The sequence below is a fragment of the Eleutherodactylus coqui genome, chromosome 3 (assembly GCF_035609145.1).
Source record: "Eleutherodactylus coqui strain aEleCoq1 chromosome 3, aEleCoq1.hap1, whole genome shotgun sequence".
In the NCBI taxonomy this organism is placed as follows: Eukaryota; Metazoa; Chordata; class Amphibia; order Anura; family Eleutherodactylidae; genus Eleutherodactylus; species Eleutherodactylus coqui.
In genome coordinates, this window is record NC_089839.1 from 175,353,956 (window position 1) to 175,379,998 (window position 26,043).

Here is a 26,043-nt window from a genome sequence, read left to right on the forward strand (position 1 = left end):
TGACATTGTCTGTCTACTTCAGTGGTCATTGTTCTTTCTACCAACTTGTGCTTTGTGGGCTATCGCAGTGCAGAAGGATCAGCCGTATTCTCATCTGCACAAGGTAAGGACTAGAAGCAATGGGATGAAACTGAAAGGGAGGAGACACAGATTAGATATTAGACAATGAGGGTGATCAATGAGTGGAACAGGTTACCACGGGAGGTGGTGAGTTCTCCTTCAATGGAAGTGTTCAAACAAAGGCTGGACAAATATCTCTCTGGGATGATATAGTGATCCTGCATTGAGGAGGGGGTTTGACCCGATAACCCTAAAGGTTCCTTCCAACTCTAGTATTCTATGATAGGCAATGTGATAACTAGCAAACAAACAAACATGCAAATCACTATATTTACTTAAAATGTGCCGTGAAATCCCTCTAAGGTGCTGGCCACTAGGGCTCTCACTTCCCTCTAATTTGTTGTGGTCTGTCTGTTGTCATGTAAAATCTGTCTCTAGTAGTAGAGACAGCAAGATGGATTATAGGGAATGGGTTGGAAAGAAGGTGTTTGTTGTTGCTGCCTTATGCTGCCTATTGAATTCTATGGAGAGACTTGGAGGAAGAAGCTGAAGGATGGGAGAGTAAAGTGAAATTACTCACACAGGCATGTGGCTGCACAATCTAGTAAGTATTTTCGAACTCAACCCAGTGCTGGATTCACATCTACAACGCTCAGTACTGTTGTATATTGTCCACGAAGCTGCTGCGGGGACTGTGCAGGGACTGCACAGTAAAATATCGATATTTGCAGATGATACAAAATTATACAAGGTAATTAATACAAAGGAGGACAATGCGGATACAAACGGACCTAGATAAGCTGGGGCTTGGGCAGAAAAATGGCAAATGAAGTTCAATATGGTTATGCACATGGGCAAAAGAAATGGATGTTGCCAATATACACTAAATGGGGTACTACTAGAGAAAAGTGAGATGGAAAAAGACCTGGGGGTACTAGTGGATTGTAGACTAAACTGAAGCAATCAATGCCAATCAGCTGCTGCAAAAGCAAATAAAGTCTTGGGGTGCATTAAAATAGGCATAGGGGTGAGGGATGAAAACATTATTCTTCCACTATATAAGGCATTAGTCAGGCCGTACAGTTCTGGACACCGGTGCTCAGGAAAAATGTTGCAGTGCTTGAGGGGGTTCAAAGAAGGGCAACTAAACTAATAAATGGAATGGGAGGACTAGAATACTCAGAGAAGCTAACAAAATTGGGATTATTCACCCCGGAAAAAAGACGGTTAAGGGGCGATCAAATAACTATGTATAAATACATTAGGGCACAATACAAGGATCTCTCCCATGATCTTCTTTATACCCAGGACTGCGATGGTAACAAGAGGGCGCCCTCTACGTCTAAAAGAAAGCAGGTTTTACTACCAACCTAGAAGGGGGTTCTTTACTGTAAGGGCTCATGTCCACGGGCAAAATGTGATTTAAAATCCGCAGCGGATCTCCCGCGCGCGGATCCGCACCCCATAGGGATGCATTGACCACCCGCGGGTAGATAAATACCCGCGGATCGTCAATAAAAGGCATTTAAAAAAAAATGGAGCATGAAAAAATCTGGACCATGCTCCATTTTCATGCGGGTCTCCCGCGGGGACGGCTCCCGCGGGCTTCTATTGAAGCCTATGGAAGCCGTCCGGATCCGCGGGAGACCTAAAATAGGAATTAAAAGCATTTACTCACCCGCAGCGGACCGCGAAGCTCTGCTCTTCCTCACGGCCGCATCTCCCTTGCTTCGGCTCGGCGGATGTGCCCGGCGCATGCGCGCGGCACGTCGACGACGTGCCGGCGACGTGCCGCCGGCGTCAGGAATTCATCCGCCGGCCGAAAATGAAGATCCGGCCGTGAGGAACAGCTGACCTTCGCCGCCCGCTACGGAAAGGTAAATGCTTTAAATTTCTATTTTCAGCGCTCATGTCCGCGGGGCAGGAGGGACCCGCTGCAGATTCTCCATGGAGAATCTGCAGCGGATCTGATTTTCCCCGTGGACATGAGGCCTAAGAGTAGTGAGACTGTGGACCTCTCTGCCTGAGGATGTGGTAATGGCAAAATCCATTGAGGAGTTTAATCCTTTCCAATCTAATTTATATCCTGTTTTTTTAGGGAGCTTACTCTTTTACGCTATATGCTGGCCAAAGCCAGTACTGCATGAGGTGACACGTTGGATAGGCTCCAACAGCAGAGAGGCTGGCAATATACAGTAACAGAACCCCGACGGACGTCTTCCAACATCAGAGCGGTACAGCCTTAAATCATAATGTCTTCAGACGTCAGACAGTGGATTGGAAAGGGTTAAGAAGGCACTAGATGACTTTCTAGAGCACTATTACATTACAAGATATAGACATTAAATAACCAGAGGGGTTGTTGATCCGGGTCTTGGAGTCAGGTAGGAACTTTCAAACGTTTATCCAGGGATTATTCTGACTGCCATTATGGATTCAGGAAGGATTTTTTTTTCCCCCCAATGGGCTAAATTGGCTTCTGTCTCATTGGTTTTTTTTTTGCCTTCCTCTGGATTAACATAGGGGATGGAAACAGGCTGAACTAGATGGACATTGTTTGGTACACCACCTCAGCCAATCAAAGCTTAAGGCAATCACAGCCATTTAATGATGTTATTTAATAAATGGCTGTGATTAGCTTATCGGGCGTCAACTCCGATTGGCTGAGGCGGTGTTCCTGAACCAATCACAGCAATCTCTTGCTGGAGACTGGGTATTCAAGCCCCATTACCAGCAAGAGTATGCTCTCTCAGTGCTAAGGACTACACTGAAGATGGCCGGAGAGCAGCGAGAGGGACGCGAATGGCGCTTGCTAGGTGAGTATTTTTTGAGTTGTTTTTATCATGTAGTGTAGCTAGGGCTTATTTTCGTGGGAGAGCTTATATTTCAAGCCCCTCCCAAAAATCAAAGTGTAGGGCTTATTATTGGGGTAGGTCTTATTTTTGGGGAGACACTGTAGTATAGTAAAATAGGGTTGTCTTTGCACTGCCTTTAGTTTAATGTGGAGTGTGACATTTAGGGATATATGGTTTTATAGTTAGTACAAGGGTAACCTTTACTTCCTGATATAGTGGTATCTGTTAAGTTATTTTTACTTGTTTATACCCATAAGATCATAGTAGACCTTTAGGAGACGGTATTTATCTATATGCATGCAGTTCTAACGCTCAATTCTTTCTATCCACTGAGTCACTGGCGATTTTGTTCCTAATGCCGCATTGACCGAGAGTTAAGCGTGTATGTATTTTCATTCGGATCATCTGCCTTGAGAACAAAGGACTGGGCATGATGAAATACAAAGGTTGAGGGGAGTCTGACACTCCTATACATAATAGCTAGTAACCTGATCCAACTGAACTTGGTTTGACGTTCCTTTAACCCCTTAACGACCGCCCCATCGGGAAACTACGTCCTGCTGTTGCAGGGCGTGTATGGAGGGAGGTAGCGCCGCTATCTCCCTCCATACAGCGCGGGCATCAGCTGTTTATTACAGCTGACACCCGCGGGTAATAGCTGCGCTCGGCCGTTCGCGGCTATTAACCCTTTAAATGCCGCTGTCAATTCTGACAGCGGCATTTAAATCCGCACGGCCCCCCCGCGGTGAGATCGGGGGATCCGTGCAGGTGTCATGGCAGCCGGGGGCCTAATGAATGGCCCCAGGGCTGCCTTAGCAGACTGCCTATCAAGCCATCCACACAGGGTGGCTTCATAGACTACCTGTAAAAAAGCAGTATGACGTAATGCTATAGCATTACGTCATACTGCAGCAGCGATCAAAGCATCGCATGTTAAAGTCCCCCAGGGGGACTTCAAAGTAAAGTAAAAATAAAGATCAATAAAGTTTTTTTAATTGTTAAAAAAAAAAAAGTTATAAAAGTTTAAATCACCCCCCTTTTGCCATATCCATTATTAAAAAATCAAAATCATAAAATAAAAATATGTACCGTATATACCGGCGTATAAGACGACTTTTGAACCCCGAAAAATCTGCTCTGAAGTCGGGGGTCGTCTTATGCGCCGGTAATACAAAAAAAAAAAAGTGTAAAAAAAAAAAAATTCATTACTCACCTCCCCCGGTGTTCTGTCGCGCTCCGGCAGGATGTCGCTCGCTCCTCGTCCCCGGCGCAGCATTGCTTTCTGAATGCGGGGCTTGAAATCCCCGCTTCCAGAAAGTTAATACACACGCCGGCAGCCATGACAGCATTGAATGGCTGTGATTGGCTGAAGGCGCACGTGTTAGCAATCACACCCATTCAATGATGTCATTGAATAGTGTGATTGGCTGAAGCCACGTGTGTTTTAGCCAATCACAGCCATTCAATGATGTCATGGCTGCCGGCGTGTGTATTAGCTTTCTGGAAGCGGGGATTTCAAGCCCCACATTCAGAAAGCTATGCTGCGGCGGGGACGAGGAGCGAGCGACATCCTGCCGGAGCGCGACAGAACACCGGGGGAGGTGAGTAATGAATTTTTTTTTTTTCTCCACTGTATACCGGCGTATAAGGTGAAAGTTGGGGGGTCGTCTTATACGCCCCGTCGCCTTATACGCCGGTATATACGGTATTTAATATCGCTGCGTCCGTAAAAGTCCGATCTATCAAAGTAGTGCATTATTTTTTCCAAATGGTGAACGTCGTGTAAAAAAAAAATAAAGAACGCCAGAAATACACTTTTTTAGTTACCCTGTCTCCCAGAAAAAACACAATAAAAAGTGATCAAAAAGTCGGATGTATTCCAAATTGATACTATCGGAAACTTCAGGACATCCCGCAAAAAATGAGCCCTTGCTCAACTACGTCGACGAAAAAATAAAAAAGGTATTGCGCGCACAAAATGACCGCAGAAAATAATTGAAATAAATTAAATATCTTTAAAAAAAAATAAAAGTACTACAGCAAAAAAAATACTATACAAGTTTGGTATCGTAGCAATCGTACTGACCCATAGAATAAAAATATCTGGTCGTTTTTGTTGCAATTTGTGTGCTGTAGAAACAGGACGCACCGAAAGATGGTGGAATGTCGTTTTTTTCCCATTTCTCTCAGCTAAGAATTTTTTAAAAGTTTTTCAGTAAATTATATGGTACAATAAATAGTGCCATTGAAAAATACAACTCGTCCCGCAAAAAACAAGCCCTCATACAGCAACGTTGATGGATAAATTAAGGAGCTACGATTTTTTAAAAGGGAGTTGGAAAAAACAAAAATGGAAAAAAGCTCCGTCACTAAGGGGTTAACCCTTTGCAATCCAATTTGTATCCTAGTTTTCCGAGGGGGCTTAGTCTTTTTCTGCTGTTATACAACAGCGCTATATGCTGGCCAAAGCCAGTACTGCATGAAGTGACATGTTGGATAGGCTCCGACAGCAGAGAGGCTGGCAATATACAGTAAGAGAACCCCGACGGACGTCTTCCAACATCGAAACTGTACAGTCTTAACTCATAATGTCTTCAGAGGTCAGACAGTGGATTGGAAAGGGTTAATGTCCTCTTTTTTTTGTTTTTCTGTTTTTTTCTATGACCTTTTCAAAACAACAGAAGCAAGCGTCTGGTTCCTTTGTGTAATGTCTGCACTTTCCATTTGCACCACTTTGGGTCTGTTGGGAGTTTTGGCAGTGAGGTTACAATGTTATCTTCTAAAATAAATGATACCTTCATCTACTGTACAAGTTTAGATTTAAATTTCAGATAAATTGCTTTTTTATTACCAGACATTGGCTGAAGACTGGGTTGGGGCCTTTGGCATACTTTACCACATATATCCTGTGATTCTTACAAGTGACAAAAAAAAAACTAATAAAGTATTCCTGAGGTCTGGCACACAAAAATCATGGGGAACCTTAAAATCAAGTTATGTGGCAGCAGCATCTTCATAATTTGGATGGATTGCTTTGCAGGTATGGCTTCAGGTAAGTCTGAAATACAGGAGTTGCCTGCAATAAAATTAAAAACTGTTATACACCAATTGTCGTGGAAAAAAATCAAGTACCTAGAAAGCTTTCAAAATCAAATGAAACTTTATATTGTAACATTGATATAAGTAAGTGATTACAATATCAGAGCCCAAAGAATAAGTTATTGCAGAAAACTGAATATGTGAAGGGAGACTGCAGTACCCTGTTTCTCTGAAAATAAACCTACCCCAAAAATAAGCCCTAGCATGATTTTTCAGAATTTTGAGGATGCTTGAAGAATAAGCCCTATTCCAAAATTGAGCCCTGGTTACAGTTAATAGAAAAACACAATATAAATAGTGTCCAGGCAGCTATACATGTAAAAGTAAAAATATTTTGGAGCAAAAATTAATATAAGACACTGTGGGTGGGCTGCCTACAGCTTGGATGCAAGATGTGATACGGGCAGGGATGGAGGCATACAGAGTCTATATGGTATCCTGTAGCGTATTGCTCCACATTTGCCATAAATGAGCCTCTAGATCATGCGAACTCGTAGGCATCCCAGATAGTCCCATACATGTTCTATTGGTGATACATCTGGCGACTGGGCAGTCATGGAAGTGTGGCAATGTTGTGGAGATATTCCTGTGACATCCTTGCTGTGTGCAGCCGAGCATTATCCTGCTGAAAGATGCCTCTTAGAAGCCCTGCCATAACAGGTAATACATATGGCTGTAGAATGTCCTGAACATATCACTGAGCTATCATTGTCCCTCGTACTACTCCTAAGGGTGACTGACTGTTATATGCGATGACCCCCAGACCATCACATCAGTAGTGGGAGCTGTGTGCCGCTCCACAGCAAAGGCAAGATAAAGGAGTTCACCGCTAGGTGCCCAAACTAAAACTGGATTTGTCACTGAAAACAGCCCAGTTCCACTCCATAGCAGTCTAGTTACATCATTCACGACACCACTGCAAACTGAGGCGAGGATAGGTGGCTGTCAAAGACAATACAAGTAATGGGTGCCGTGAAACCAAATGTCCTTCAACTGAGTGCCTGGAAATGGTTCAGACGGACATGGGGGCCTGTAACGATGGTGCCACCTGTCTCTGCAAGGCGGACAACGAAACAGTTGGAGCTGTTCGTGCTTGTTGGACAATCAGGCAATCTTCACTACTGTTATTCTGTTGAGAGCGTCCTGAGTGTCACTGGCCCCAACACCTCCTAACAGTCTGGTCAGAACATCCCAAATGGTTTGTAATTTGTCAGTTTGACCATCCAGCTTCTCACATTTCAATAATGCGCCCCTTCACAAACTCTATTAACTGGGCAAAAACTCTTCGATGCATCGTAGAAGCGTCTAGTGGTCAACAAGCTCTACACAAGCAGAACAAGAGGTTACTACACGCAAGTAGCCTCAGTGAGTCTTTTCATAGGCCAAGGGTGGAAGCACTTTTATGGCCTCAGTTGGCAAGACTGTTCATTTAATCATGCCACAGCTCAAATCATTTGCATATCTGCCTGAGATATAACTGCATGTTGTTGCGTTTGTGCAGGCCATGGAAATGGCAAACTACTCAAACACAACGTATTATATGACTCGAGAGAAGAAAGGGGAGTTCGGACATGCATACATGACCAGACCCCAACATCAAACAAGCATAAACCCGACACGCATACAAACACCCAACAGACCCAGCAACTCGCTGACCTCATACTTACCAATGTACTAAACACTTACAGACATACACAGAACATGACCCTGTTCACACTGCGTGTCTGCAACCTAAAGAAGACACTGCACGGAACAAGACCTTGCTCACACCTAGTGTGGTCCACACCTTCAAACATACACTGAACCGGACCTTGTTCACACCTAGTGCATAGTCCCCTTTAGTTATACACTGAACAAGTTATAGTTCACCCCAAGGGTAGGCTACACCTTCAGACATATACTGAACAAGTCATTGTTCACACCTAAAGTCTGCTCACCTCACAGACAGAAGGAAACCACTCAGAAACTCCTGCATGCATAGGTAAATCTGAATCTAGATCAACCGAGAAAGGGACATCACCCATCTGATCGCAGCAGGGAACATGGCGTCAGACATCACCCATCTGACAGAAACACAGGACATCCAATGTCTGGAGGTCCCACCTGATAAAGGCCGCCTGCAGACGGGCGGGACCGACCCGAGCGCCTGCAGGGACCAGCGCGTACTCACCCACGCCCTGCACAGAAATAGAGCATGCCGCAATTTGTTTGCCGCGCGATATTTCGCGCGGCCAAATAGCGGCCGTCTGCATAGGATTGCGTTTGTTAACGCAATCCTATGCAGGCTTCTAGCGGCGGAAAGTCCGCGGGAAATCCCGCTGCGGAATTTCCGCTTCTGTCCAGGAGGCCAAAAGGGAAGGAATAAGGGGCCTGCAGAATATGCTGACAGGGAGATCGGGTGTCCAGACCATCTTCAGGGAAGGTGGAATAAACAAACAAGCAGAATGCAACCACCAAAGTTTTGCAAGGGAATGATGTAAATAGATACATTTCCAGCACTCTCTAGCAAAAGGGGCTTAATACATATCTGCACCTACTGGTGGTGATTGGCTGGCTGGAGCACACCCAACTGGCTCAATCATCCCACACCTGTGGAAGTGTGCTCCTGGTAACCCATAGAACTACAGGTTCCAGGAGAACACATTACACATGCCACATTTTGCAGCAAAATGAGAACTAGGTGCTTAACTTTTTTTTTTTACAAAGAGTGTATTGATAACACGACAACATTTTTATCTGGCATTATTTTAGCCATGAAATGCAAATTAGTAATTTTTAAATTTCCTGTAAGACACAAGTCAGGATTCTAAATTAGCAAAGCCAAAGAATGACTGCCATTGTGCCATATTTCATTACATACCATTCTCTAACCAGAAAAGAGCAGCTCCATATAACAGGAACTGATGGAGCATGCCAATAAAATTTAAATCTGACTGGTGGTCTGACAGCTAGGATAGTACATGATAACAATCCCCAACATAGGCTGGTTTCAAAGAAACTAGGCCTGAAATGTGAGTAATCATCTTGCTCAGATCTCACCTCCTTGTTCTCAGGGTTTTTCTGAGCCCATTCCAGCAGGCTATGATACACATTCCCATCATACATCCCAAGGGCCGATAACAACTGTTCATCTGTGAAATCAAAAGCGTCAACCAGTAGAACTGCATCTTTCCTACAAATAGAAGGAAACGCTTTAGAGTAAAGTTTTGAAAATTCTCCTAATTTCAGTCTATTAATAATATCAATAGGATGCAACTCTAGTCACTGCACTTCAGGTGCCAACCTGCACCAAACCTTGTGGTTACTCACCGGAGCTCAGCCAGGAGGCCCAGGTAAGCTGTAGTGACCACGTCCAGCTGTTTCCCTGATAGGTACTCATGTTGTAAGAAGTCACCAGCACTTGTGAATATTCCATGTAAAGCATACAGGTCACAGAGCCGCTTCAGAACAGCTTTAACATTAGGCTGATCGGGGAGGGAATTCAGAGCCGAGATGAAAATCTTCACTGATAAGAAGTGTGAATGAGCCTAAAAGACACATAACCACATTGGCTGGATGCACTCAATGGGAAACCTAATGTATTGTGTTCAACATAACTCACTAGGGTTGTGTTTACATTTGTATTTTTGAGTCTCCATTTTCCTATTTCATCATGGGAATAGTATCTCTGCTGAGAACAAACTTAGCAAAGATTTTGTTGACTGTGATATTTGATTGCATATTAGAAATATGGCTTTCTTCTTATAACCTTTTCCTTGTTTGTGCAAGGCAATGATCTTTTCTCTTCACTATTTGGACCACTCTCTTGACTAAAGGCCCATTTACACACACAAATAATCTTTCAAAAGATTGAAAGATTAGGGACTGTTTTGCATAAAGTACTAACTTGCACTAATTACTATTATTACTTTATCAGCTTCATTTGCATGCAAATAAGCTTCTGGTAGCTGTTGCAGAACTCAGCAGGAGGTCTGAGCTCTGTAATTGGCTCCATTGTTCAGCCAGGGGCTGCTAAAAGAAAACAATGTAATCTCTAGCTCCCCATGGAGAATTCAGCACCATAGACAGCAGACAAAGCCTGCAGTCCTGCTTATCAGCTGTACTGCCAGCTGGGCTGCCAGCTGAGAACAGCTGATACAATGTTATAAGCTGTAATCAGCTCTCCCCGGGCAGAACACAGCGTGAGGTCCTGCTTACCAGCTGTTCTGGCGAGCCATGGTTTTCAAGCAGAACTGAAAATGGTCGTTTGGCAGAAAACTGAAAGATGGGCACATTTAGACAATGATTATCACTGAAAAGATGGCATTTGAGCGATAATTGTTGTGTCTCAATGGGTGTTACGGCACTCTGCCCCCCGAGCGCCAGTTGGGGTGCCCTGATCTCCTGCACCCCACTGTCCCTGCCTACTTGCCTCGGCCCTGGCTAACCCCAGGCGGACAACTGGGCGGCAGTCCCTGCGCTGGCTAGGGACCTGGCGACTACCTGGATGGAACTACTAACAGGGGACAGAGTGCCGACAGGAGAGGCAGGTGTAACAGACCAACAAAACTACTAGGTGAATCAAGGCTGGAGGTGTAGCTCACAGGCAAACGAACGGATACTGACAAGCAACTAGGACAGACTAGAATAGACCTGACTAGAGGCTAGCAGAACCAATAACTGGCAGTGAGTTCAGGTCACTGCCAGCCTTTTAACTAAAAGCCTCCGCCCCGGGGCGGAGAGTGGGAGGAGCCGACTCTCCCACTGTTGCATAAGGGAGGTGGATGAGAGCGGGCGGCACCCTACGGGCGGACACGCCCACGCCGCAGCACGCTGGCTGCTCCACGCTGCTGCACGCTGGCTGCTCCACGCCGCCGGGAGATCCCTGACAGCACAGCTCCGGGACGCCGAAGCCGAGCTCGAAGCGGCGCGCGCCGGCCGCGGGACCCAGCGCCGCCCTGCATGGTAACATTACCCCCCCTCTGACGGGGGACCTCCGGGCCCCCGGAAACTCGACCAGGCTTATCTGGAAAACGACGGTGGAACCGCCGTACCAACACGGGAGCATGAACATCACATGCGGCCACCCAGGAATGATCTTCTGGTGGAAAACCCTTCCAGGCCACCAAGTATTGTAGGATTCCTCGACACCGACGAGAGTCCAGTATCTCCTGGACCTCGTATTCGACTTCATCCCGGACCAGGGTGGGCGGAGGGGGACCGGAGGTGGGTATCACCGAAGGGACAAAAGGTTTCAGCAGCGACTTATGGAATACCCTGTGAACCCTCCATGTGGCTGGCAACCCCAGCTCGTAGGCGAGTGGGTTCACCACACGTGTGATGGCAAACGGCCCCACGTAACGTGGCGCCAGCTTCAAGGACGGGACCCGCAATTTGAGATTTTTAGAAGACAGGTATACCTTCTGTCCCACCCTGTAAGGTTCAGACACAGACAGACACTTCCCACTGCGCAACTGCATACGGGCCCCCGCTGCCTCCAAGTTTCTCTGCACCTCTGTCCATACTCCCCGAAGCGTATCTGTGGCGTCATCCGCTGCCGGACAGAGCGACGGAGTAGGGATTGCTGTAAGGAAGCGAGGATGCTGACCGTATACACTAAAAAATGGAGACACCCCAGTAGAAGAACAAAGGCGGTTGTTTAGTGCAAACTCTGCCAACGGCAGGAACTCTGCCCACTGGTAAGCCTTTTCGCTGGCAAATAACCGTAAATATTGCACTAAGTCTTGGTTCTTACGCTCAGTCTGACCATTAGTCTGCGGGTGGAACGCTGACGAGAAGGAAAGCGACGTTCCCAGGTTTCTGCAGAAGGCACGCCAAAACTGCGACACAAACTGAACCCCGCGATCAGATACAATATTTTGGGGAACCCCATGTAGGCGAATTATTTCCTTTACAAAAATCGTGGCAAATTCTTTTGCCGAGGGTAGCTTTTTTAACGCCACAAAATGTGCCATCTTAGAGAACCGGTCGACCACCACTAAGATAGTGGTGCACTTCTGGGATTCTGGTAGGTCAGTGATGAAATCTACTGATAAGTGAGACCAGGGACTGGAAGGAACGGTAGTGGTCTCAGAGGACCCTCCGGAGGACGCCGCCGACTCTTATTGCGAGCACAGACCGAGCAACCCCTCACAAAGTTGCGGATCTCCTGAGACATGCCTGGCCACCAGAAGTATCGGGAGCAAAGCTCCAGGGTCCCCTGGAACCCTGGATGCCCGGCGAGAGCCGACGAGTGGGACTCATCCATGACTCTAGGGCGTAGGGTCTCTGGCACAAACCATCTGCCCTCCGGCACCCCTGACGGAGCGTCCTGCTGAGCATCCTGTAGTTGAGGGACGAAGTTAGACTCTAACACTGCCACCACCACGCCGGGGGCTAAGATATTCTCGGGAGTCATGGTCCCACTGTCTGGTACCCCGAAACTCCGTGACAGGGCGTCCGCCTTCACGTTCTTCTCTCCGGGGATATATGTCACGACGAAGTTAAACCTGGCGAAGAACAACGCCCACCTGGCTTGACGAGAAGTGAGTCTTTTCGCATTGGCGAGATATACCAGATTCTTGTGATCAGTATATACGGTAATTGGGTGTCTAGCACCCTCAAGATGGTGTTGCCACTCTTCCAGAGCCCATTTGATAGCCAACAATTCACGGTTACCCACGTCGTAGTTGCGCTCTGCTGAATTGAACTTTCGCGAAAAGAACGCACATGGGCTATAGCCAGACCTCCCACTGACTTCCTGCGACAATACGGCTCCTGTCCCCACTTCCGACGCGTCTACCTCAATAAAAAAGGGTAGTCGTGCGTCCGGCTGTATTAGCACCGAGGCAGTCGTGAATGCCTTTTTTAGACGGCTAAAGGCCTCAAGGGCTGCAGGCGACCACTTACCCAAGTCAGCCCCCTTCTTAGTCAGGTCGGTCAGAGGTTGAGCAATAACTGAGTAATTTCTAATGAATTTGCGGTAGAAATTTGCAAAACCTAAGAACCGCTGGAGAGCCTTGAGGTTGTCGGGTCTGACCCATTGGGAGATTGCTGCTACTTTATCAGACTCCATCTGAATCTCTGTGGGGGAAATTACATAACCAAGGAAGGACACTTGTTTAGAGCCAAATGTACATTTCTCTAATTTGACAAAAAGTTGATACTCGCGCAAACGGGTCAGGACCAACCTCAGGTGCCGCACATGTGAATCCCAGTCAGGTGAGTACACCAGGATGTCGTCCAGATAAATGACCAGAAATACCCCCAGGAAGTCATGGAAGACTGCGTTCATAAAACCCTGAAATACAGCGGGGGCATTACAGAGTCCAAAAGGCATGACCAGACATTCAAAATGTCCTAACGGGGTGTTGAACGCTGTCTTCCATTCATCTCCCTCTCTGATGCGAATTAAATTGTAAGCCCCCCTTAAGGACCCGGGAACGGGATGGGAAATTAACAGGTCTTTAACTGCGTCCGAGAGGCTCTGCAGAAAAACGTCCTTCAGCGCGCTATCGTTCCATGTCGTATCCCCCGCATAGCGTCTGAAGTTGGAGCAATAATCCTCCACACACGACAACCCCTGCCGCAGCGCCAACAACCGTGAAACCGCCAACCCCGCCGAAGATACCCCCGAGTTCCTGAAAAAAGGAGTCCACGGACTGCAGGCAGGAGGAACCCTCGGGGATGGAGAAAGCCCATGTCTGTGCCGAGCCCCGCAGCAGGGACATTATCAGCCCGACCCTCTGAGCCTCCGACCCGGAAGAACGGGGACGCATGCGAAAAAACAGGCGACACGCCTGTCGGAAAACAAAAAACTTGTTCCTCTCCCCAGAAAACACCTCGGGAAGAGGGCACTTGGGTTCGGGGCTGGTTGAGGCGTCCGACCCCTGCGACACCCCCCGCTGCTCCTGGGCCACCATGCGGGCGGATAAATCCTGGATCACAGGCACCAGGGCTTGCAGCTGGTTCGTGAGGGAACTGATCGCCTCCATGACAAAAACGGTTTTAAAGGGCCAGTTATTATGTTACGGCACTCTGCCCCCCGAGCGCCAGTTGGGGTGCCCTGATCTCCTGCACCCCACTGTCCCTGCCTACTTGCCTCGGCCCTGGCTAACCCCAGGCGGACAACTGGGCGGCAGTCCCTGCGCTGGCTAGGGACCTGGCGACTACCTGGATGGAACTACTAACAGGGGACAGAGTGCCGACAGGAGAGGCAGGTGTAACAGACCAACAAAACTACTAGGTGAATCAAGGCTGGAGGTGTAGCTCACAGGCAAACGAACGGATACTGACAAGCAACTAGGACAGACTAGAATAGACCTGACTAGAGGCTAGCAGAACCAATAACTGGCAGTGAGTTCAGGTCACTGCCAGCCTTTTAACTAAAAGCCTCCGCCCCGGGGCGGAGAGTGGGAGGAGCCGACTCTCCCACTGTTGCATAAGGGAGGTGGATGAGAGCGGGCGGCACCCTACGGGCGGACACGCCCACGCCGCAGCACGCTGGCTGCTCCACGCTGCTGCACGCTGGCTGCTCCACGCCGCCGGGAGATCCCTGACAGCACAGCTCCGGGACGCCGAAGCCGAGCTCGAAGCGGCGCGCGCCGGCCGCGGGACCCAGCGCCGCCCTGCATGGTAACAATGGGCCTTTAGCCATATTTCTTATATGCAATCAAATGTCACAGTCAACAAAGTCCTAGCCAATCCAGGTATTTGATGTGTTTTCATCTCACCTGATGTAACTAATAAAGCCCTTAATTATCTGCATCAGGTGTGCTTGAGCTAATACCTCATTTGCAAATATGTGCTCTTATGAGGGATTCTATTCAGGAAATTGAATAATTGTGAGAGGGCAGTAGTCATTAACCCCTTAACGCTGCAGGACGTACAGTTATGTCCTGCAGCCTTGGGGTATTGATGAAGCCACGCCGCTTATCAGAGCTATTAACCCTTTAAATGCCACCAATTCTGACAGCAGCATTTAAATCCCCCGACCGATGTTTCGGGGCCTGTGGCATGGCTTGATAGAATGCCTGTCAGATTGCAGTATAATGTAATACTGTGGCATTACATTATACTGCAGGAGCAATTAAAGCATTGCATGTTCTTATTTTTCCTGGGGGTTAAAAAAAAAAAAAAAAAAAAAAAAGGTTTAACTTTTTAAAACTTTTCTTTAACTAAGTATTAGTAACCCCACATGGTGAATTCTGTCAGAAAAAAAAGGAAAGAATGCAAGAATTGCGCTTTTTTGGTCACCCCATCTCCAAGAAAAAATGTAATCAAAAGCGATCAAAAAGTCGTATGTACTCCTGAATGGTACCAACGGAAACTACAGGATGTCCCTCAGAAAATGAGCCAAACTATGTCAACCATAAAATAAAAAGCTATTGCGGCCAGAAGATGGCAGCAGAATATAATTTTAAAAAATGAAATAAGTCGTTCACTGTGGCAGAGGAATTATAAGAACTAGAAGTAACTTCACTGCGTAATTCCCTATAAAACTTAACTTGTAATATTAGTGTAGATAGAAAATAAATGAATTAAATAAATAAATCGGAAGACTCAAAAAGGGCAAACAATTACATAAAGTGATTCCCTTATCTGTTGTTGGAACGACCCCAAAAGTGATTTTAGACTGAGAGCTTATTAAAGAGTGTCAGGAAAGGGTATTAGTATAGAATAAGTCCCCCAGGGTGCCCTTGATGGATTCAATTCTGTCCAATCAGATAGTGGAGTAGTTTAGATTAGGTGAGACACAACACCAGTATTCCCAATTTACTACGCAACACTGGATAATTCATAGAGATGAGCGAGCCTACTCGGCCACGCCCCTTTTTCGCCCGAGCAACGCGATTTTCGAGTACTTCCGTACTCGGGCGAAAAGATTCGGGGGGTGCCGTGGGTGAGTGGGGGGTTGCAGCGGGGAGTGGGGGGGGGGGGGGGGGGGAGAGGGAGAGGAACCATAGGAAGCCATATACACTAAATCATTTGATCTATAGTTAAAGAATTCTCTTATGGTGTATACTTTTCCCGGCACGGCATATTTACGCGTGTAAATAGCTGCGTATATACGCTCATGTGAAGGCAGCCTAAGGGGCTAAGGGTCCTTTTAGACGGGATGATTGTCAGGCGCCTGACAGTTCCAACAATTGTTGCTCCTGTACAATAATTGTTACAACTGATTGCCACCTGTAGGAACGCCTTCCATTATGTAATTTTCTTTGCCCACTGGGGAGATGGGGATGTCAGTCAGACAACCTAGACCTAGTATAATATGAGTAGACCCTTACTATTGCAGCTTTTACCAGCTCCACCGACGTGCTATTCCATGCCAGGTGTTGCTCCACCCCTGACTGTACCAATTTCTGCATTTTGTTTGCTGCAGATGCAATAAGCCTGGAATAAAAAATATGATTGAGTAATTTGCATGTGAATATAATGATGTATATAATGTAGTTTTATAGATAGAAGCTATTCTGGGAGATAAAGTAGCAAGTTTCTACTACATTAGGCCAATCAGCTCGCAAGTGTGCAAAATGACTCTTCAATGATCAGTGTTATATGTCTAGTTAACCATAAAAGTAAGTTTTTCTCAGTTACAACAGGTGCTCTACTAAAGTTTATGCTATGTTACTGCACTAAAATTATCGTTAATGATCATAGAATTGTTACATCTTTGATCAGCCTTAGTAATGGCCTTACTGAATCCCGAGGGCAATTTATTCCAGTTTTTATTCAACTTTACCATTGAATCAGGATATGGAAGCTGTGGAACTGCAGAGCTTGAGGAGCAATTAGCTGTGCAGCAACTGGTGTTTAGCTAATTACATGAACTATAAGCAACCCTGTTAAATGATTGGATAGAAGGCTGCTAAATAGGAATGTAGCTATAGTGTGTGAAGAGACAGAAAGCATTGCCTTTACCCTGGCGGAAGAGGTGACCCAATGGCACCTCTGCCACATGAGAAGACACCAATACACTGTATATTTGTACATGATAGGTGGAGGACCATGTTGAGATTTTGCATTAAGATACAGAAATTTCAATTTACACCTTTGGCTACAGATGATAAACAGAGAAGAACCTTAGTGGTCCTTATTGTTTGGAGGACCTGTAGACTTCTAGAGGTTGCAGTCATTACCGGAGTTTGGTATGACCCAACAGACCCTCAATCACGTAAGAGCTTGGTACCACTATTTATAGTAAGTGCTAATTGTAAATACCTAATAAAGATAGTGCATCAAATCCTGAAGCCTTCAAAAGATTTTGCTGGATGACAGGTTCTTTTTAAGAAGATAATGCTCCAATTCACTGTGTTTTATTTAATATGTTTTTATTAAACATTTTTCAAATTAAACAGGATCTCCGTTCACATACAGAGTTTGCAGTAATAATCATGCATTTACATTATGCTGTCTGTCAGATTGCATAGTACAAAAGTATTAGGATATCCTTCCATCAGTAAGTCCATTATGGCTTTTAAAATTACTTTCCTTTGAGTTTCTGCCCCAGTATGTGTGGAGAACGGGGGTGGGGGGAGAGAAAAGGGGGGGGGGGTAGAAGGGAGGAGATGGGTGTAAGGTTAGGAGCCTTGTCTTGTCGAAAATCTGTTTTATTTCGACAAGGTTTTATCGAGCATCTTTCCATTGAGCAGGGTTTCTGCTTACACCCAGGACATGCACTAAGGGATACATTTTTATACGGAGCTGTACACATTATTACATCATAGGGTTGCATAGTATATCTTTTGTCAAGACAGCCACCGCTTCTCTCCAGATCTCTATTTTTCTCCTTTTCCCTTAGCGTACACAGGGAGGGGTGGGGGATCGAAGAATCAAGGTAGTGGGGGGTTGTAGGGAGGGGGGGGGGGTGGGGTTGGAAACATATGTAGGGGTCACATTACTTAACCCACTACAGTAACATCCTTGAAAATAAACAATTTTGACACCTGATACATTATGAAATCGGTTTCTTACATCTCTCCTCCTCTGCGAATATCCGGTCCAGTCGTATCTTCTTTATAGAAACATGTCTATTTTATGTCCCAGCGAGTAGGCCCCCAAGGTGTTTCCCACATCAGGTCAAATCCCACATCAGGTCAAGTCCCACTAACTGGTGGGTCTCCGGATATAGATCTCTCTATATACCATATGGTTGTTTTGAAGGATTCCTCGATTGCCCTTTTCACTCATTGCGGTAGGACATCAATGAAACTCTCCCACACCTCAAAGAATCCCTCCACCTGCGCCTCCTTTTGAAATGAGGCCTCTGTCCAGTCCATTTGCATGAGAAAGGACAGCTTTTCCAGAAAGAGCTTAAAGGGGGGAGGGGTCGTATCTACCCATGTCTGCAGAACGGTTTTCATCCCTGCCATGGCGACCATGTGCAGAAGCCTACGGCTGCCCGGGGTGCATCTATATTTATCCAGGTCTATAAAGCCAAAGATTGTGCACAGGGGGTCTAACGGAGCTGTGGAGGTCAAATGTGTTGTTGTATAGCGGTGTACTCTAATCCAAAAATTCTGGACTATCCCCAATTCACTGTGTTTTAATAGAGGACGTTAGGTTTTGCTCATCCCACCACAATATAATCTTACCGATAATCTTGATCAATCATCTGCAAATATAATGTGATGTAGTTTGGGCTACCCGTGTCCTCCACCAAAACGTAGCTGGTTAGCTGTCTGCTTATGTATAGGTATATGAGCATTTTTCTTATAGTTATGTAATGTACTATTAATATTTTTCCAAAGTTATGAACAGGGGCCTTATACTCATAAAAGTTCATACAATTCAGTGGGCTCTTTCACTTACCTGTATGCCCTACATTCATATGCCTTCAAGTACACTTCTGGATTCAGGAAGTCAGCCGATGTCATTGCCTGGCATTCACCAGCAGATGGAGAGGATAGATAGGCTGTGCTGGTTGGTAATAGTGGTTCTGACTGGGCAGCAGCAAAACATTTAACTAAAAATCTAGTAGAAAATTAAAGTAAAACTTAAGTAACAAACAATAAAACACAAGAATAACGTGTTAATATCAGATACTGTTATATAGTGTTACCTTGCGCCTTGCAAGTGCAGCACAGTATTCTCTCCTTCATAAGTACATGAAGCAGTAACTTTAGTGTAGAGAGAGGGTAAACCACTGTAAAGGGAGTAGCCGTGGCCCCCACACGCTTTGCGGCAGACTTCTACACCATTTGAACAGATCTCTGTTGCAAGAGCCTTTATTCCAGCTGTGAGAGCATGTAGCTAAATATATAAGAACATACAATGTAAGGAATGAGAATTTATTCCTATTCTAATCACCAAGCTCCTAAAATTGTAATATAATGTGCATAAAATTTTGCTATCTTCACAGAGACCGTGGAGACTAAGACCCTACTCATCACAAGAACAAAGAGGTCCTTGATATTGTTCTGAACACTAAGTCTCCTCGGCCCCCTCCAGTTTGGTTTCCTTTTTCTACACTGGACTGAAACTGCCCTCACAAAAGTATCAAATGACTTGATGACGGCAAAGTCAAGAGCCGACTACTCCCTACTAATCCTCCTTGACCTCTCAGCTGCATTTAACACTGTTAATCCTGACCTCCTTCTCACTATACTCCGCTCTATCAGCCTAAAGGATACTGTTTTCACCTGGTTCTCCTCCTACCCCTCTGACTGCTCTTTCAGCGTCTCCTTCACTGGCTCTATCTCCTTTCCACTTCCTCTCGCTGTTGGGGTCCCCCAGGGCTCAGTCCTTGGTCCCCTTCTCTTCTCTATCTACACAGCCCCACTTGGCCAAGCCATCCTCAAATTTGGTCTCCAATACCATCTCTATGCTGACGACATCCAACTATACTATCTCCCGTGAGATCTCTGAACCATGCCTCCAAAATATCACCGACTGTCTGTCCGCTGTCTCTAATGCTATGTTCTCTTTTTCTCTCAAACTTAACCTCTCTAAAACTGACCTTCTTGTCTTTCCGCCTTCCAACCGACCTTCCTTCAACATCTCCATTCCAGTGTCTAGCACCATCATAAACCACAGACAGTATGCCCGCTGCCTTGGGGTCACACTGGACGCCGACCTCTCCCCCCCCCCCCACATCCAATTTCTGGTCCAAACATGCCCTATGCACCTCAAAAATATTGCTAAAATCTAGCCGTACCTCACCACGGACACACTAAAGACACTCGTTGACGCTCTCATCCACTCCCGACTCGGCTACTGCAACTCGCTATTCACTGGCCTTCCCCGCACCAGACTCACTCCACTCCAATCCATACTTAGTACGGCAGCTAAACTCATTTTTATATCCAGCTGTTTCTCAGACTCCTCAGCACTATGCCAGTCACTGCAATTGCTGCCCATCCACTGCACAAGTAAATTTTAATTGCTCACCCACAAAGCTCTCCATCGCGCTGTGCCACCATACATTGCTTCCCTCCTGTCCGTACTCCACCCAGCCTGCACACTCTGATCTTGTAACACACTCAGACTAAACACCCCTCTAAGACGAACCTCACATGCTCACCTCCAGGACTTCGCAAGAGCAGCACCCATCCTCTGGAACGCTCTACCCCAAGACATCCGGACAATTCCCAATGCACGAAATTTCAGATGCGCCTTAAAAACTCACCTCTTCAGGGAGGCATACCAAATCTCCTGACCTAGTCCAACTGCCCCTCCCTACAGCTCCCCACACCTTCCATCCTGCTTATCACATTCAACCTCTACCCCTTCAACTCCTTACTGTCCCACCCTATTTGCTCTCTAATAACCGATTTCCATGTGTAATTCCTGTACTGCTTGTGTCCCCCCCTCTCTCTCCCTTGTACCTCCTGTACCACCCCCCACCCCATCTGTTTCAAATTGAGTGTATATCACATGTAATTGTTGTATTGTCTGTGTTTCTCCAATGCTTGAAAGTGCTGTGGAATAAGTTGGCGCTATACAAATAAAGATTATTACTACACCAAATCCCATTCTTCAAGGATGTTTACTCCCGTCTCCGTTTTCTCCAAATATTTTAGGCACTGCATTTAGTTTAGAAAAATGTGGCTATAGATGAGAGCACAGTAGGCTTCGAATGAAGGGTTCAATTCAAATGCTACACTCCAAAGAAGCCTACAAAGTGGGGCCTACAAACTTTTTGCCTGTGTGATTGCCTGAAATTGGCTATGTATTTTTGGCCTGATTTGCCATTTACATCTTGGATTATGGTTGATTGGTGCAAGGTCAAACAAGGGGTAAAGGCGCTCACGTCCTCACTGACAGGTTCTATAGAAGCCCTCAACCTGCTCGGGAATTGCATGACATTTAAATACATATTAGAGGAACAGTTATGGTTTCTAAGCTTCTTCTAGGAAGAATTTTCCTAGTGAACTGAAAAAAATTAATATCTAGTATGTGCCTATGAATGCAACAAGAAAATGATGAGCCTCTCATTCCATGACAAGAGGACAGGGACAATGCTGAGTACGTTCTATGGCCCCCAGACACAGTTGGTCACTCACTAGTTATAGGATGAAACAGCCAGTTTAAATTGAAAAACCCATTATTATTTTGGACTACACAAAGTTCATTGGAGGAGTGGACAGAGATGATCAGTAGTTTGGGTGTTATGGTTTTACCAGTAGATCCTACAGATTGTGGAAAAAAATTTTCTGGCTGATGGAAGTTGCAGTTGTGAACAGCTACATCCTTTAATCCTTAGATAAGAAGGAGACGGATGAAACAATGCTGATCCATCTTTTTATACTAGAAAATCCTCATCACTCAGCCTGTGGACAATGTGAGGAACATAAGTACGACAACCAGGGAAAGGCCATCAACTTCTAAAAGCCGAGGAAAGACTAAACGGGAAGATGCATTTCCTAATGCAAAACGGAAAAAAATTCATAAAGGATTCCATGTTTTGCAGCAGAAGAAAGAGAAAGCAGTGAAACCCGTTTCTACTGTGAGGCATGCAATAGGGAGACCGGACTTCATTTTGGAGAGTGCTTCAAAAAGTATCACACTCTTAAAAATGATAAACCAAAAGAAGCGAAAACACTTTATTTTTAAAAAAAATTGTTAATGAAAACATAATTGAAGTTAATTTGTTTTGTGCTTCTGTTGAGTTATTTCAAGTAATCCACAACATGTTTTCGAACCCAAAATAAATTAGAGCCGCAAAGGATGCGGGTGACAAGGAAATTGGATTGGAAAGGGTTTACATGTCTGACTTCCAGAAAGGCCATGTGATAAGCGCACGGCGATGTCACAGGCAGAAGAGGATCTAAATGTCCATTCTTTGTACTCATTTCCTTACCGATTCCCCTTCGTACAGCATTTCATATGTGAATTAGTTACAAGATTTAACAAACCATCATGTTACCTCAGGCAGTGATGTAAAGTTCTCCCTATTAATCTCGCTGAATACGTCTTCGTTAAACTTGTTCACGTATTTACTTGTAAAATCGAAGGCATAACATGTAGCCACGAGGGGTAAAAGTTTATGTTGCTGTGATTGGTAATCAAGGATTTTTGGTTCTTGTTCCCTAGAAGATAGAAATCATTATAAAAATCTGGAAAAAAAAACAAACAAAAAGTTTCGATACCTAAAATCTGTCTTGTCAAATCCAATGTGTGTGTTGCATAGCTGCGACGCTTGAAGGGTTAATTTCAATAAAATCCAAGCCTGCATGTAAATGTAACCAGTCTGTCATGTCATGTCATATGGGAGAAGGTATAAATAGGAGTGAATGAGAGTAGGAAGGTGGTCTAGGTCTTCCATCTTGCCTGCTACCTGAGTTCACTTAACACAGAGCCACATGGAAGCACCTTTTGCTTCCTTGTGGTGAAGATGGAATCAGAGGAGAGATATCTCATAGCGACTGAATTCTGGTTGTGAGTGGAGTGTGTCCCAAGTATAGGAGAGAGCATTCGTAAGTAATTCTGTAAGACGGAACCAGTACAGATGTACTAAGTGAAGTGTTTATGTCTCCTTGCACGGCCATCCAGATCAAGGATCCCCGCGTAGAAGTACGCTACTAGGTACACCCATGTGTCTCCAGGGCTGGGTGAAAGTCAATAACTACTGTGAGAGTGTCTGTGGAGTGATCCCTACCCCCCTTCCTTCTCCGGAGTGTCCCTTTCAGCAGCGGTTCCTGTCAGATGACATGGACTGCAGGACCAGTGTCATCCTGTGTTTCCTCCCTGACCTCAAGCCTCTTGACTTGCCTGCACTGTATTGACTGTACCTAAACGGCCTTGTGATAATAGTTTACTGCAAGTTTACAATAATAAAGTTTTACCAGGCCCTAACTGTTCCTGGGGCCCGAGGTACTAAGAATCTGTGTACATGATTATTCTCCGCCGAGTAGCATACCGGTGTGTAGGAATGGTGGCCTTACCCGTGACAACTACTACCCCCATCCTCCTGTTTATTGGCATTTCCTATCCTAGCGGTGTCTTTGGGTGGTCTGCGGTGACACTCCGGCCTTGGCTGCGTGCATACCTTCGGGAAGGAGTTGGTAAGTGCCATTGTGACACGTCCGCACTATACCCCCCTATGTCAGGTGTCCGGGGTATCCCAAGGGGACGCTGCAGCCATTACACTAGTAAGAGTCCTGGTTGTTCCAAACTTCTTTCATTTAAGAATTATGGAGGCCACTGTACTATTGGGAACTTTCAGGGCAGCAGAATTTTTTTAGTGACCTTCTCCAATCCTGTCTCTGAGCTCTACATTCAGTTCTTTCCTCCTCATGGCTTCATTTTGGCTCTGATATGCAACTGTTTCAGATTGTTGCTGGGCTGACTAGGTGAGCATGCATGCTATTGCTCACAGTTATCAGCCATTGAAATAGAATGCATACTCACTAAGTCAGCCTAGTGACAGCCTGAAATAGCTGAAAACAGAGAGCAATAGAATGCATGCTCACATAGTCAGCCCAGCAATAGTCTGAAACGGCTGACAACGGAGAGTAATAGAGTACATACTTATCTAGTCAGCCCAGCTATGGGCAAAAATCGCTGATAACAGAAAGTAATAGAATGCATATTCATAAAGCTATCGTATTACTATATATTCAATAACTTATTTTTGATATGCTTGTATTATATTTATATCTATATAGATTACTAGTATTATCTTGTATATACTGTAGATTTATTATAAGAAAATCTTTTTGTATTTATATATGGCTTAAAGGGGTTGTCCCGTGAAAGCAAGTGGGGTTATACACTTCTGTATGGCCATATTAATGCACTTTGTAATGTACATCGTGCATTAAATATGAGCCATACAGAAGTTATTCACTTACCCACTCCGTTGCTGGCGTCCCCGTCTCCATGGCTCCGACTAATTTCTGCATCTTCTGGCTTCTTTAGACGCGCTTGCGCTGTCCGGTCTTCTGCTCCATGCTCGCGCCGGAGAGCTGGTCTTCTCCACGTCATCGTATCTCCGCCTCCGTCACGTGGTGCCAATCAGCCAATTAGGTGGCTGTAATCGGCAGTGGAACACAAGACATCCACGGTGCACCATGGGGGAAAACCGCGGTGCATCATTGGGAAAGGACCGGTGGCCATCTTTAAAAGAAGAAACTGCCCGAACGGGGATGCAGGTAAGCGATTTTTTTTTTTAAAATAACAAAGGGATTGTTTTTAACGGGGCACAATGTGGGGGTAGGTAGGAAAAAAATTTTTTTTGATTTCGCCGCGGGACAACCGCTTTAAGTCATAGTATTTTATTTGAGATTTCATGAAAAGGAATTGTGCCATGACCCTTTTTTTGAATGGGTTACTACACAATTATGTGTGTAGCACACCCACCTCTGTGAAGTCCAGCCATCTCTCCCGTGCAGCTAACAACAGCTCACAGGAACACTTTGTCTATTAATCAGTCTATATGGTATATATGTTTTGTATGTTTCACATTCTTATTGCTGCTGACAAAGGCTAGTTGGCCGAAATGCGTTCAGCAGTTTTGCATACAATGTTTGCAAGCAAAGTGCTTTTTTAATGGATTACCTAATAAAGAAGAAAATGTTTTTTATAGTTGAAGCTGTTCTCCACCTTTTTTCCTTTGGAGACAAACATTGTTGTAGGTATTATGGAAGTCATATTAGTTGTCACTCGTATCTTCTAATCTTACAAAAATAGGTGTCAAGTTTGTTTTTAAACTTCTATTCAGCCATTTCATAATGACACAAATGTTCTACTCAAACTTCTTTGGAAGCACAAAGGTTCTTGGACGTCTATATGGTAAGCTTATGATGGCAAACCTACCCCGGTTTTAACTCTGATTGTCGTCTCACAGCAGAGTATCGGACAGAGATGGTGCAGGCCTTCATCAGTGCCTCCAGGACCTCATCACGGAGTATGCTGACTCTCACAGCAGTCATGGAGAAATAGTTTATCTTGTCAGATCCACTTTTAACATAGGAGCCATCAGGAAGAACCTTGTGCCAAGAAAGAAATCAACATCAAATATACTGCATTTATGAAAATATCACACATTAGATTATTATATTCTCCCCCTGTTGTACACTGTGCCACATTCATCAATAATGCAAGATCTGGAACAGCACATACACCGCGTTGACTAGTGTCACATAGTCTGTGCCGGATATTCCCCATTTCAGTCTTAACATCACTTAGAATCTTGTTAACGCTGGCAGATGTGTTCAACTCAATCCTAAAAAGTTTTTTCTCTGCACTCCTATAGTAGAGCAAAGTCAGCCTATAAACATATAGTTCTTCCTTTGTCAATCAGAAAGCTGGGCTACTGGTAGCTCAGCAATGATGCGTTTGGTCCCCCTGGTCCTCCTGAGTCAAGAGGACTTAACATGGTCGAACACATCATCGGGACTCAAGAATGCTGATGAAAAAAGATCAGGTAACTCGCCCATTACCTGAGTGACCACTTGATTCTGGAGGAGGCTGAATGAGTAGCTTGGCGGGCTAGGCAATGAGTAGTGTGAGCAACCCACAGAAAATCCATAATGGTGCTACATAGGCTGAGGTTCATCAACACAGAAGGACCGGAGCGGACACTAATGCAGTCAGGAAATGTCAA

General features: G+C 45.3%; 1 protein-coding gene across 1 annotated transcript in view; it reads right to left on the reverse strand.

Moving 5' to 3' along the window:
* Nucleotides 1-5,827: 5,827 nt before the first annotated feature.
* LOC136621248 (peroxisomal acyl-coenzyme A oxidase 2-like) overlaps nt 5,828-26,043 on the reverse strand; it is a 43,921-nt gene continuing 23,705 nt past the window's right edge. The window contains exons 7-14 of the mRNA XM_066596599.1: nt 25,254-25,426; nt 22,363-22,525; nt 19,057-19,247; nt 18,807-18,968; nt 16,283-16,388; nt 9,324-9,541; nt 9,054-9,186; nt 5,828-5,991 (exon numbers count right to left, since the gene is read on the reverse strand). Of these exons, the coding sequence (XP_066452696.1) occupies nt 5,929-5,991; nt 9,054-9,186; nt 9,324-9,541; nt 16,283-16,388; nt 18,807-18,968; nt 19,057-19,247; nt 22,363-22,525; nt 25,254-25,426 (1,209 nt within the window). The 3' untranslated portion in view covers nt 5,828-5,928. The remainder of the gene's footprint in view (nt 5,992-9,053; nt 9,187-9,323; nt 9,542-16,282; nt 16,389-18,806; nt 18,969-19,056; nt 19,248-22,362; nt 22,526-25,253; nt 25,427-26,043) is intronic.